The 14,004-nt window shown below is 34.8% G+C and overlaps 1 protein-coding gene across 1 annotated transcript in view; it reads left to right on the forward strand.

The window, feature by feature from the left end:
• Positions 1-1,091: 1,091 nt before the first annotated feature.
• Positions 1,092-14,004, forward strand: part of LOC121383874 (sushi, von Willebrand factor type A, EGF and pentraxin domain-containing protein 1-like) — a 57,316-nt gene continuing 44,403 nt past the window's right edge. Inside the window, exons 1-5 of the mRNA XM_041513971.1 lie at positions 1,092-1,212; positions 2,612-2,803; positions 6,345-6,536; positions 9,026-9,283; positions 13,333-13,536. Coding sequence (XP_041369905.1) covers positions 1,092-1,212; positions 2,612-2,803; positions 6,345-6,536; positions 9,026-9,283; positions 13,333-13,536 — 967 coding nt within the window. The remainder of the gene's footprint in view (positions 1,213-2,611; positions 2,804-6,344; positions 6,537-9,025; positions 9,284-13,332; positions 13,537-14,004) is intronic.

Consider the following 14,004-nt stretch of genomic DNA (forward strand, 5'->3'; position numbering starts at 1 on the left):
TTGTCAATACACGTTTGTGACAGGAGTTGCCAGCAAGTCCAGCCCATTTGCATTCCCTTGGTGCTAACAGAGCTTCAGCGCTTTCATGTTTTCGTGCTCTGTCAGGAAGAGACATTAGGCCTAATGGTAGATTTGCTAGAAAGTACAAGACGATATACAAACTACTAAAACATTGCTTTCCTCCCTGAAATAATATGTCTGCCAGCTGTATTAACCTCGGGTAGAACTAATAAATGTAGCAAGCTCATCCCGAGAGCATACTTTGAACTAGGTTTGTGTTAACAGTACCTAATGCTCACTAATCGTTTGGTACTATGATGACGTATCCAATCTCAAATTACCACAACTTCAGCACTACGGTTGGGATTTAAATGATGGGATCTTACAACCAGTTCCAGATGCAGAGACCTATGTGGTAACATATGTACACACAACATGTAACCAACTTTAACAAATACAGAAAAACGAATTTCAGTGAACAACATTATGTAACTGTTCTAATGATTGGGAGGAAGCAGTGTTACCAGTTATGAAGATGATACACATGAGGAAAACTTAAGATGTAGGACTTAATTTCTAACATGGACACCAGACAATAACTGGTAGTACTGTAGCAATCTAGAAACATTTGTTAAATTTGCAGGCGATTTCAAATTTGTATTCGTTGCTTTGATTTTACAATCACTGAAATGGCTTATCGGACACAAAAAGCCTATGTAATATTATGGTTATTTTATTCCATGTGTCTGTATTTGTAATTTTGCCTCTCAAGCTAGCTCCCAGTTATAGTAATGATAAAGCAGTACATTTATTAACTGCAGCATGTACGTGTGTTGTTTTTAATTCGAGAGGCATTAACTTAATTACGTCTTCTGTACTGTCATTGCCACAGAAAAGGTAAGTTTACCATGCAATATTCGCAATTCGAAATATTGCTAAAGGTATATGTAATAGGTAGCCATTTTGAGATTCACGAACAACCCTCACAGTTTGCCATTTTTTGCAGAAATTATCTAAATAGTTTTAAATTTTTGATCTTCTTATTACTCACGAGATGCTTCAGACCCCATGACTAGTAGCTATTTTTCAGAATGGTGCGACATGGGCTGCCCCCAGGTAGATTGTTTTCAGAACCCGTCACTACGATGAGATACACAGCGCAAGACGACGCTGGCAACATGGCCACGTGCTCATTCGACATACATGTAAAGGGTGGGTACCGGTCTTTGCGAGATAGCGCATCCGCTGTTGTACCAGTATCGTTGTGATAAAACAAAATATTAATTCTTGATTGGTATGTTTAAACCGACACCAGACCAGAAAGACATTCTAAATATAGAGGATCACTATACTTGTCTCAATGTACAATATCTTAATATGGTCATTATGCAGGTGGTTATATCACTTTTACTAATGGTAAGGTTTTAATGTAGGTTTCCTGATAATGTGTCAAAAACGTCATACGTGAACAATGATAATGATCTAAAATGTATTACGAGATACACACAACATGCTAATTTTTTATTCATGAAAACAACCCATATTAATTTGATTTATCAAATTAGTAGAGATTGAAATATTGAATATTGCATAATCCAAGTGTTTTTTATGTTTTGATTTGATTGTTTATATAAGGATTGGGAATAAATTAAAGAACTTACGAGGCCCTATCCTTTTTTTAATATTGTATAACAATATCGGTAACTATTTTCAAGAAAACAGACATTCACAAACATAGTAAATACACACAAAAAGCAAAATAAATAAATAATGTGAATGAAAGTGAAAGAGGAAACGGAACAAAAAAATTGAAAGTAATTAATTTTCTGCTCAGACGACCCAACATTAAACAATAAATACTGTTTTTGGAACTTTCCGAGATGAATGATGAAAGGTGAAGAAATAGATTCTGTTGGAATTTATGGTAGGTTAGATCATAAATTGACTGGACTAGTGGTGCCTAGAATAGTACTGCTCATCAATATATTATATGTATTTGTTTATGTTCTTTCGCATTGAGTTTGTGTTTATTATGTGTATGTTTTGAAGGCGTTTAGTACAGTAGAAACCGTAATATTGATACGAGTACTAGTATTCATGAAGAATTTCATTCTTTAAAAAAATGCTTATGAGGGCATCTACGGCCATTGTATGATTCAATATTTAATAACATAGTACAGCTATACTTAATTAGCAGAATATATATTGGAGATATGTTCGCTCTACTGTTACTGGATACGTTTCAGTACCTGATCCAGAAAATCTATTTAGGGGGCTCCAATGACATTAGGCGGAATGCCAAGGGAACTTTGGAGAGGTTTGGAGGGGATCGTACATTTTTAAAAATTAATATATAATAAAATTATAACTGTCGAAGAATTTAGGTGGGGCGGGCCCCTCCCCCTTAGATCCGCCTCTGCCTTTAAATAAAAATATAACAATTGTGGCGGTTTTACGAAACTGCAAAATGTGTATTTCTCATAAATATGGGGCTTGTAGCTGATTAATATATTGCTATTGAAACTAATTTATTACTTGTTTATTGATTGTTGATATGATATAATGGCATGTTACTGTTGCGACAATGATTTAACATAATATACGTTTATAGTAATCCGCTGCACCCCACCCCCTCCGAGAGTGAACAACGGCTACAGGATATGTCACCTGGGTACGGATTACCGCCTCGGCAGTGACTGCAGGTACGGGTGTTACGAGGGTTACGAGCTAACCGGAGCTTCGTCCAAAACCATCAAATGTCTCGACAGCGGACGCTGGTCCGGCAGCTTTCCAACGTGTAAAAGTAAGATAGTTTTCAACTTAAAGAACATTTTATGTGTATTTTGTTTATCTCTAAGTTAAGATGGTTTAATAACTCAACAAGGAATTGTCGATTAGGTTACATAAGTGATTTGTAATAAACCCAAGACATACATATAATAAAACTACGACAAAAACAATAGACATACAGTAAAGTAAAGTTTGTTTTATTTAACGACGCCACTACAGCACATTGATTTTTTTATCTTATCATCGGCTATTGGACGTCAAACATATGGTCATTCTGACAGGTTTTTTTTAGACGAAACCCGCTGACGCCACATAGGCTACTCGTTTACGACAGGCAGCAAGGGATCTTTTATTTGCGCTTCCCACAGGCAGGATAGCACAAACCATGGCCTTTGTTGAACCAGTTATAGATCACTGGTCGGTGCAAGTGGTTTACATACCCATTGAGCCTTGCGGAGCACTCACTCACGGATTGGAGTCGGTATCTGGATTAAAAATCCTATGCCTCGACTGGGATCCGAACCTAGTACCTACCAGCCTATATACCGATGGCCTAACCACGAGGCCACCGAGGGGGGTGGGTGGGGGGTGGCATATATAGCACAGCCATCTGCCATATCCTGAAGATTCTTCCACGAAACACTATACCATCTTTTTCAGAAAGTTTGCTAATCTTCACAACAGCCCGTCAAACATGTATCCGGCTTATGTTGATAAACCTTCTCCAGGTTTTGCACCTTGACGAGATACTTCCAAGGACAAAAATTTAATGTATTTTTTAAAACGGTATTAAATAGTCTGATCTTTTATTCTTTATCTTTTTACTTTTGAATGTTCATCTAAATTGCTCTAAAATATATAAACGTTTCAATCGAGCAATTACTGTCTTTTGGTTTGGCCTGTTAATTTTAAAACCGTTTTGTTTGTTTTGTTACTAGATAAAAAATCTAAATTGTCTATAGGCTATATAGCTTTTTACATCTTCTCCTTTGGTTATCAGACTAAAACTAATCTTTTCGCATAGCATGTCCGATGCACATTATTTTTAGTAAATCGTCTAAATTACAGTTCCTGAAAACGTTTATGAATGAGCAGTCTGTGTATACTTTTGGCTCAAATTACGGTACTGACATGATATTAATTGTAATTAATTCTACGTCCCCCACCCCATCACGTCTGTCTCGAATACAGCCACTAGCGAAGTTAAGAGGTTATACCCAGGATGGACGTTCGGTCATTCAAGCCATCGCTATTCTCATCCTTAAAGGAAGGGACAATTAAGGCATTTGGCCTGGTATGCATATTTAACGATATATAATGCACATTATTGCTTAATATCAACACGTATAATCGTATAGTTAATTAATAAAACGGTTAAATGTGACGGCTATTATATATAACGGGCGCAGCCATTTTGTACTATCTCAGTGAGTACGCCCTCTGGCGAGCTGGTGGTTACGTAATGCTTAACGCGTCACGTCAGGAATGAGCCTTAGAACTAGAGAAACACAATCTACCTGGTTTTTGCGGGATGATAAATAGTCATACATTGCAATGTTCTGTAATAATACACATCCCAGTAAGCCAGTAATAAGTATATCCAGTACTATATATATTATTATTCAATACAAAATAAAAATGCCATTGTCAAAGCGGCTACACAACAAGTCGAAACAATTAACAATGTTTGGCCCATGCATTAACCTACGTACTGAAATGATACACGGAGTGCTTTCTTAGTTAATTGGTCTATGCTGTTAGTTGCTTCTACCTGTAATTCCTGATTGACAGGTGTGTATTTGATTGGTAACCAGACGAGCCAGTTAATTGACGCTGTCTAGACACAAAAATACATACCGGTATTGTGGAATATTACCTGTCGCCCCTAAAATTGTAATGGACATGGTTTATTACTGTATTGATTAAGTAGACTTTTCCATCTAAAACCACAGAACTGACCAATTACGTAGTCCCAAAGAAAAAAAATATCATCACTTGGGTATCGTGGGTTGTCGTTTTTGCTCCAACGTAGCATATCAATAGGCCTAATAGTGTACATTTTTCCTTTGAATTATTAAACAGAGAAAAATACTATAACCCCATTTTGTTCCGTTAATACAACTTGAAATATATTTAGTTAAATAGTTTATTATATTATTGCGTCATTTATGCTGTTTTACAATTCAGGTTGATCAAAGAGAAGCGCCTTGTCGAAAATTACTGCTTTTGTTTACACTGTACATACAGGAGATGGTCAGGAGCTGACGTCACTTCGTCCCAAGCTATCACACCGGACGTCACAAAAACGAAACAAAATGGCTGCCCCCAGTTAGCAGGAATAATCATGGTTTTTTATTAACTCTAAAATTACGCGTTTTTAATTTGCTAAAGTGTCAGTATGTGTTGGTGGTCCGGGTATGCATCTTTCCAACACATAAGGCTCTTGTTGGAGTTGACCCTACCTTTAACAAGTTATTTTCTAACAAGTATTTTATTACCAATTTGTGTTCCAACTGGGTTTTTTGTCCAACTTCCTGATAATGATTTTAGACCATTGTCAATTTCTGGAGTGCCTGTATGTATCTAAATGTGTTAATGACAAGAGAGCTGGCCAGATGTAGCTCATTTGCATCCTTGGTAGCTTGGAGAATCGCCAGAGTCTTCTCTCCATTTTAGGAAAATATTTTACCTGACTTTGTCAATGCCTTCATGTGATTCATACAAATTCATTAGCTTGTTCACTATCTGAAAATGGTACTTAAATGATTTTGCAAACCGAGTCGACCATTTCCTTTCTCGTCCAATTTTGCTCTTTGTTTGAGCCTCTATGTTTCAAAGATAGAGCTGATAAAACCATGACTCTTTCACAGAACTATTGACAATGTTATTGACTGAATCATGGCCATTTACCAAAATAGCGCATGATTCCATGATTCTGTATCTAGTGCCTGGACAGTGACTCGCGAGATTATATACTGGACAATGTATCCTTTCTGCATCGCTCGAAAGAGGACTGCCACTCCTAGACTAGTTTACTAAATCAAAACTAGCACAGAACAGAGCTCATTGAAATGAATATTACTGTGATGACTTAAATACTAATATAGGGACAGATTTATAAATGCGTTAATGAGAATGGACCCTGTTTGACTGTCAAAATGTATTCACTGCATTTAAGTAATTTTTCGAAAATGCAAAAATTCCCAACCTCTTATCACCCTTTAAAAATCACCCGTTTGATATAAATCCTTGATCCGCTATTCAAATGTTAAAATCGTGCAGCAAAACCAATACATGTACAATAGACGCATCATTAAAGTAATGTAATATAAGCTATGTTGGTTGAAGGAATATATTATACAGTTATGTGATTAACAACATGGATTTATTCACGAATGGTGTCCATTAATTTGGGGAAAATGGCCTTTGTAATATCTCAGTGAAATGATATATATCTGAATGTGTCGTTGGTGAGGTCAGCTTTGTGAAGAAAAACAACTTTAGGCCCTCTGGACAAAAAATGCACTCTGAATCAATATTGTTCTGCATTGCAGAGCTGAGTTGTCGACGCTTACCTGAACTATCAGGTATGACCAAACACTGTACCGATGGGTCTAAGGTTCGCAGTATCTGTACGTACAGCTGCACCCAGCCTGGCTACGACATCCTGCCAGGCAGGAGACGAGCCTTCGTGTGTCAAGCCAACAAGAGATGGAGTGGAGACCCGTCAAGTGTGACGTGTAAAGGTATACCTCGAGAAAACAACAAAAACGTTGTATGGGCAAAAATTCAAATCGGCTTATTTCATATTTTTGGCTCTAAAAGCAAGCAGATTTATCAATTCCAATTTTCTAATGTCTTTTTTATGTTTCATCTCAAAATATGATGATTCCGTGGATGCATTTAAAAAAAAAAAATCATTGCTACAAGTGGTCATGAATGGCACTTTCCCGTGACATAGCAACTTAAAATATAATTTGTGATGATGATTACTGTGTTAAAATACAAGGCACAATACAATGAATTTTGTTTTTGCAAAACTTCTCTTCACTACCGTTACAAAATAAATGGATATGTTGAATATTGACAAATATGTCCTGAAAAAGCTCTCCCCCACCCCCCCCCCCCCCCCCCACCCCATACCAACACGACAACTGGTTTAAAAGGTCAAACTGATTGTTTTAAAAACACCTATATCTGTCCTGCAAATCCATGTCCTTATATTGTTTGTATATACATTATGCATGTTTAATGCACCAATAATGCCATCTACCCTTTAATGTCATGAGTAAAACATACATCATTTGTTTGGGTATTCTTTCCTGTTGTGTTGTCTGGTCATGTAAATGTTTCTCTATTTCACTGGAGTGTGGTTGCCTGAGGCTGAGGATCATAATAACACAAAACGTATTCCTGCTTCATGATTACATAAATTCCGTATATTGTCATGTCTGAAGTGTATCAATTTTAGTATAGTCAACATTCATAAAATTATTAAATAACTTTAAAAAAAACCGAATTCATGCAAATGATAGCAAATGCATCTAATATTATCATAATATATTATATATAATCTCTAACGTTTTTGCTTAATTGAACTTGTTTTGTCAATTGCAACCCATACCTTTGCTACCAGTCAAATTGCATATTAAAATATAATTACTAATTGCAACAAAATACATGAAGTGTAATTTATTATTACTGAAGAACAATATCCTACAATCATATCTGGAGTTGAATGTTACGCTCCTGATGTGAACTAGTCATACCATACTTATCCATAGTGAATAAATGGGTTCTTTGATATATTTATTTTGCTGCTAAATTTCATTTTGTATAGACAACATATCAGAAAAAATATAAGTTCTGCTTTCATAGTTTATTGACGTGCAAAACACATAATTATGTTCAATGAGATTTTACTTCGAGTTTTGTTTTCAGCAAAACTGCAAATTGTTAATAAATTTTAAAAACAACACATTTAATTAATACAAGTTTCTATAATAAATGACACTGTAGCATTCATAGATATGAGTTCGTTTGAGGAAGGTCAGGAGTTTAATGCAACATGTGTATTGTGTGTCCATATTAAAATATTCTTGGTGGAAGAAATTGAATGATATTTTTGTTAGATTTCTTTGATGTGTGATTGGAATATATATATATATATATATATATATATATATATATATATATATATATATATATATATATATATATATGATGTAATGAAGTATATCTGCACACATGTTGTTTATTTTTTATGCAAAGGGTGACCTTTTCATTTATATCTATGCAAATGTTTAAAACAAACTGACTAAGACTTCATGGGTTCTATTTACATAATACTGTCTGACTAAAGGCATATCATATCATAATTTAACCCAAAACCAATTAAATGGGCATAATAATTTTAACTTGATAATGTCAGGAGTGTAACAATAAACCACTATTTGATATGTTCAGTGGTTAATGGTGGTGTTGTTTGTGGAGATATTTTGCTAAAAGTTTTGTCACTTTTTCAGAATGATCTGTAAGAAATATGGTTAATGTTCCTGGAGTAACATTGTTAAATTTTCAAAATGTAGAAATTGAATTTTTATTTTCACAAATGGCAATTTTGACATTTTGGAGTTCATTCGTTGTTAAATCCTTGTTGTAATTTCTTGGATTGGTATATCTCCATAATTGCTGCAGTTTTCCCATCATATTTGGTATTACACATGAAATGGCACGTCTGGTGTGCTGTTTGAACCACGTTGAAGTGTCGACACTTGTGACACAGAAAAGAACCTTTTTTTATTGTTTTATGTATATTGTATATTGTGGTGCTAGTATATCAGAGCATATTGCATAATATGATTGATTTTGTTATTTTGTGAGGTTTTATTTTATTTCATTTTTATTTAGTTTGTTACATCCAAATCAATAGTAAAATATATAGCACATACGTTTCAGCAAATGTAATAGGCCTTCGATGGTGCATTATTGGGTCTAAGGCTGATCAGAATTAATTAAGAGAATGATTGTAGGAGAATGTTATTGACGTGTCTATCCAGTGATGGTTTAATCACGTTTACCTGGGTTTTATAGGTTTGGGGGGCATACTCAATTCAAAATTGCAAGTTTCGAAAATGTGGAATAATTTCTGTGATCCTGTCTGTATCATTATTATTATTAGAATTGTTAGTATTATTGTTCTTGTTGTTGTTAACAATATTTGGGGGGTTTTCAGATATGGAACCTCCAAAGTTTAAGCGAGTCTTAAATGCCATAGCGTTTGCAGACAAAGGCTCTACCTCCACAACAGTCGAGTTCATGGATCCTCCTGAAGTGGAAGATAACTCCTCTCCAGCAAATATTATTCCTGTACAGGTCAAAGGTCAAAAATCAAAGACAAGATTCAGTGTGGGAGTTCACCTGATTGAATTTCACGCTGTCGATGGTGCTGGAAACAAGGCCAAGCCTTTGAAGTTTAAGATTATTGTTAAAGGTAGGATGAAAAGTTCAGTCATAACTGCGTACATACACATGAGCAGTCGTGTGGATTTTTTGGGTTTTTTTGGGTTGTTGTTTTTTGTTGTTGTTTTTTGTTTGTTTGTTTGTTTTTTTGTTGTTGTTGTTGTGGGGGGTTTTTCGGGGGGGGGGGGGCGTTGTTGGGTAGAGTGTTTTTGGTTGGTGTCCGATTTTTTTCACACATTTTTATTATTACCGACAAAAATTATGGTTATTTTAGTGAAGGGGGTACTTTTTATAGCAAAATACGTTACTTTACGTTATAAAATGTCGATTGTTTGGTAATGTATGATACTAGGTTCGGTTTTCCCCAATATACTTAACAAGAATATGATATTTTATTCACATCTGGCGTGTTTACATCGGGATATTTGCAACAAGTTGAATATATAACATTATTATTCAAAGTTCTTTGCGTTTTGTTTTACATTTCAGGTTTATACTTTCAACTCCTGCATATGTATAGCAAACCAAATGACACCGATTTATATTAGCACAATACAAAGCGACACTATTCACAATATATCCATTGTCTATTTGCATCACATAAAATAATTTCCAAACATCTGCACGCACATTTTCAAAGACGTGGTTGTGTGACGTATTTTGTTTATTACCGTACCTTAAAAACAATTACGTACGTGTATCTGTGAGACCTTCTCTCTTTAGAGTTATAAATCGCAGCAAACTAAAAATAGTATCAAAAGCTACTTTTACGTGTATTTAATAAGGTATGCATATTTGGTTCTAACATTTATAGCAATAAAGATTACATTTTATTTCATAAACATTAACATTATCTTGGCGAAATTAGGTTGTGGGTTAGTTGGGGTGTCTGTTTAGGCACGTTTATACATGTACTGAAACTAATCTAGTGATCAATTGTTTCTCCTGCAGCCTCATTGATGTGTGCTTGTTATAAGACAAAAATATATAAAACGAACACATATGTAGAAAGTACACTAAAAATATTTAAATAGTTATAACTACTAACGAAAGGTAATTTTTTAAATGTTCATTGTTATTCAATTTGACTTGTTCCAGTCGATTTAAATGTGGTTATTGACACTTAGGAATAAATTGAATTTTTGGTGCCAAAAGAAAGAAATTGCACTCATCCGCTTTTGGAATGTCTGTGAATACTGGCATAGATTGGTACCATTGCTATGTGCCTTTGGACGGCCTTTTTCTAATTATTTAAGTGAGGTTTACAAATAGTAAAATTTTTGGGGTTTTGTTGTTGGTTTTTTGGGGTTTTTTTGCGTAACGAATTTCGGTGCAACTGACAGAATTTTTTTATTTAACGACGCACTCAACACATTTTATTTACGGTTATATGGCGTCAGACATATGGTTAAGGACCACACAGATTTTGAGAGGAAACCCGCTGTCGCAACTACATGGGCTACTCTTTCCGATTAGCAGCAAAGGATCTTTTATTTGCGCTTCTCACAGGCAGGATAGCACAAACCATGGCCTTGTTGAACCATTTATGGATCACTGGTCGGTGCAAGTGGTTTACATCTACCCATTGAGCCTTGCGGAGCACTCACTCAGGGTTTGGGGTCGGTATTTGGAATAAAATCCCATGTCTCGACTGGGATCCGAACCCAGTACCTACCAGCCTGTAGACCGATGGCCTAACCACGACGCCACCGAGGCCGGTCTCGGTGCAACTGATTCTGTGCACACAACTTTATTGTCATATAACTCAGCGAATGTTTTACGGACCGCGGTCTATTTTGTTTGGCCGGGAGAAGACCGCCTGGCAGTTCTGTTTATAACAAACGTCATTTGTCTTTCTATTCTATAAACAGGTCAAAATAGCGTAATGTGTTTTGTTTTGTTTTTTTAAATCAAATCCTGGGTTTGAAATTTGTTCTGATTATATTGAGTTTTTTAATATTCTTGGTAACATTTAATACTATTTCGTTTAAATAAGCATAGTGTAGGGTTGATAAATATTTTTAAAACGATTAATAAATTAAGTCCTGCATGTTGTACGTGCTACACAAAACTAGTAACGGATTTTGTGCGTTTCTGGCGACATGCAGAAAACACCTTTAAAAATAAAATCACTTATTGTTAAAGACATATGTGAAAAGCCAAAACAAAGCAGATATAATTTAGTGCAGTTGACGTTGACATACTGCGTCACACGTAGGAGTAACACGTTGTCAAAATAAAAAAATCGTGTTCGCGACATCGAAAAAAATGACGTTTTTCTGACCTTTGTCTGGTCTGAACTTACAAAATATTTATTGTACCTATGACAATCATATCTGAATCGTCTGTACTTTTTCTACAAAAGCACCGCAAACAAAATAATCATTACGTCAGTGCGTTCGAGATAAATGCTGCCGAATCGTATTTTTCAAAAGTTAACTTGTGAAAGAATAGTAGACCAGTATTCTTGCTGCTTTAAGTCTTTCTCCGCCCCCCCCCCCCCCACCTCCCCATCAGATACATACATTTTAGTACCCAGCAATATGATTTGTCAATTTTCTCGTATATTTGACCTTCAATCTAGATACGTATGTGTTTGCTTTATATTAACTGATGTTGTACCAAAATACAAATGAATTGCTAGAGGTGTGCGATTAGTTTTCGAAAATAATATGTGAGTTTTGTCAGTTAAAAGTGACTAGCGATTGGTTTGACCAATTTGTAAGTTTCTGTAACTTTTCATGGAGATTAATTCTATAATTTAAAAAAGTACTTGATAATGCTGTTAAAGTGTATCATCAAATAATGCTGTTACACAGTTAAGCTCATCACGAATATTATTTACGAAATACAACGTTTGATGCATATGTTGTCTGCCAAGGAACTTCTTGTAACGTCTACATGTGTGATATCCGGACCCCCCACCCCCCTCCCCCACTAAATATAATTTTAGGTTACGTTGTCCGTGGACAAGTGGGGCTTTTTTCAAAGAAAGCAAAATATGTTTTCTTTTTAAAAACAAATAGATGAAAATCAAAGTGTATTGCTATCATTCAAGGTGTTTATAAATACGTCAGTAACTGGTATCTGGCATAGATTTTAAACATGACAGCTGATTGATTGGTCTTTATAGCCTTTCACATATGTTATTGTCGAAAACGTTACAGTCTATTTATTTAAAAACTGGATAAAATTTGAACAGTGACACTTGATGTTATTTATTTCCTATTACTACTACTAACAAGGTAGTGCTAACTTAAAGTAAATAATAGGACATAACATCAAGTGAATATATAATGTCAAGTCATTTGGTAGTTCCTGTCATTTATGTAGATAAACAACATGCCTCTGAGAATTAAAAACTGACGCAACTCACCATGACCATGTAAATTTAATGCTCGAACGACAAATTGGTGATACAAAACTAGACGTGTGCAAGCGACACAAAAACGAACTATTCGTTCTCATACTTTCAGAGGTCATTAAAAAACAACCCGAGACGACACACCTGTATACAGTTCTGGGTACTGCGAACATCCATTCATTGAGATGTTTCACTTTTATTAAATCAGTTTGGATGTCTTGTTGAATGAAGTATATGACTATCGCATTATTAAACAGGAAAATCTCGGCCTACAGTGATTTGATTAAATTAATTATTATAAAAGAATTGCACTATAGAAATGCAGACTGGTATATCTTTTTTTCTTTGGTGATATTGAAATTGATTTTTTTTTTTTTTTTTTTTTTTTATATAAGGACAAGTTTACATTATTAAAATCTAGATAAGCAGTGTCTAAGTTTGGACAAGCAGAATTGAACAGTCCGCTTGTCCTATGATTGTAATATCAGGTTATGTAATTATATAACTAATTTTAAAATAAATTTTGAAACGAAAATGACTCCTGGGAGATGTACGTAGACCACGTGATCCTTTTCCCCTGGATTAAAACAGTGATGTGTAAAGTTCAGTGTATCTGTCAACAGAAACTACATAAATAAATAAATAAATAAATAAATAAAACGAAATAAAAGCATTATAAGAAAATATATCTCATTGTTGTGACGTCACACTTGCAGAGTTGGTGTGTCACACACTGTACCGAACAGCCTACCAGACTGTGATCTGTGAGGAGGGATACAGATATGGATCGCCGTGCTACTTCTTCTGTGATGACAATTTTGCTCTCGTAGGAACCGCCAATGTGACGTGCGAGAGGATGGGAAGTCATCCGTATCTTTATGGAGCCTGGACGTTTGGCAGCAGGCACCCTTCTTGCATATGTGCGTAAACAATGTTTTCATAAAATATGATTGAAAGAATAAACTCTATGTAACCAACCATTAAAAATACTATACCAGGCCTGGATTTTAACAAAATTGTAACAGTACCCCCCCCCCCCCCCCCCCCCCCCAAAAAAAAAAAAAAAAAAAAAAAAAGGTCAGGTAAAAACAGTTGACTTATGAATCACAGAGTCAACCGAAGGTAACTGTTTGGTCAATAGCACTTGAAAAAGATTTCAACATTACATAAAAAACAATATATATATATATATATATATGTATATATATATATATATATATATATATATATATATATATATATGTATATGTATATGTATATATATATATATATATATATATATATATATATATATATATATATATATATATTTGAAAGTGATCCCTAAATGTGGGATTATAACATTGTTCTGTAGTCCTTTTAATTAGTGATGATCCCTAACAAAATGT

Source organism: Gigantopelta aegis, chromosome 10 (assembly GCF_016097555.1).
Source record: "Gigantopelta aegis isolate Gae_Host chromosome 10, Gae_host_genome, whole genome shotgun sequence".
Classification (NCBI taxonomy): Eukaryota; Metazoa; Mollusca; class Gastropoda; order Neomphalida; family Peltospiridae; genus Gigantopelta; species Gigantopelta aegis.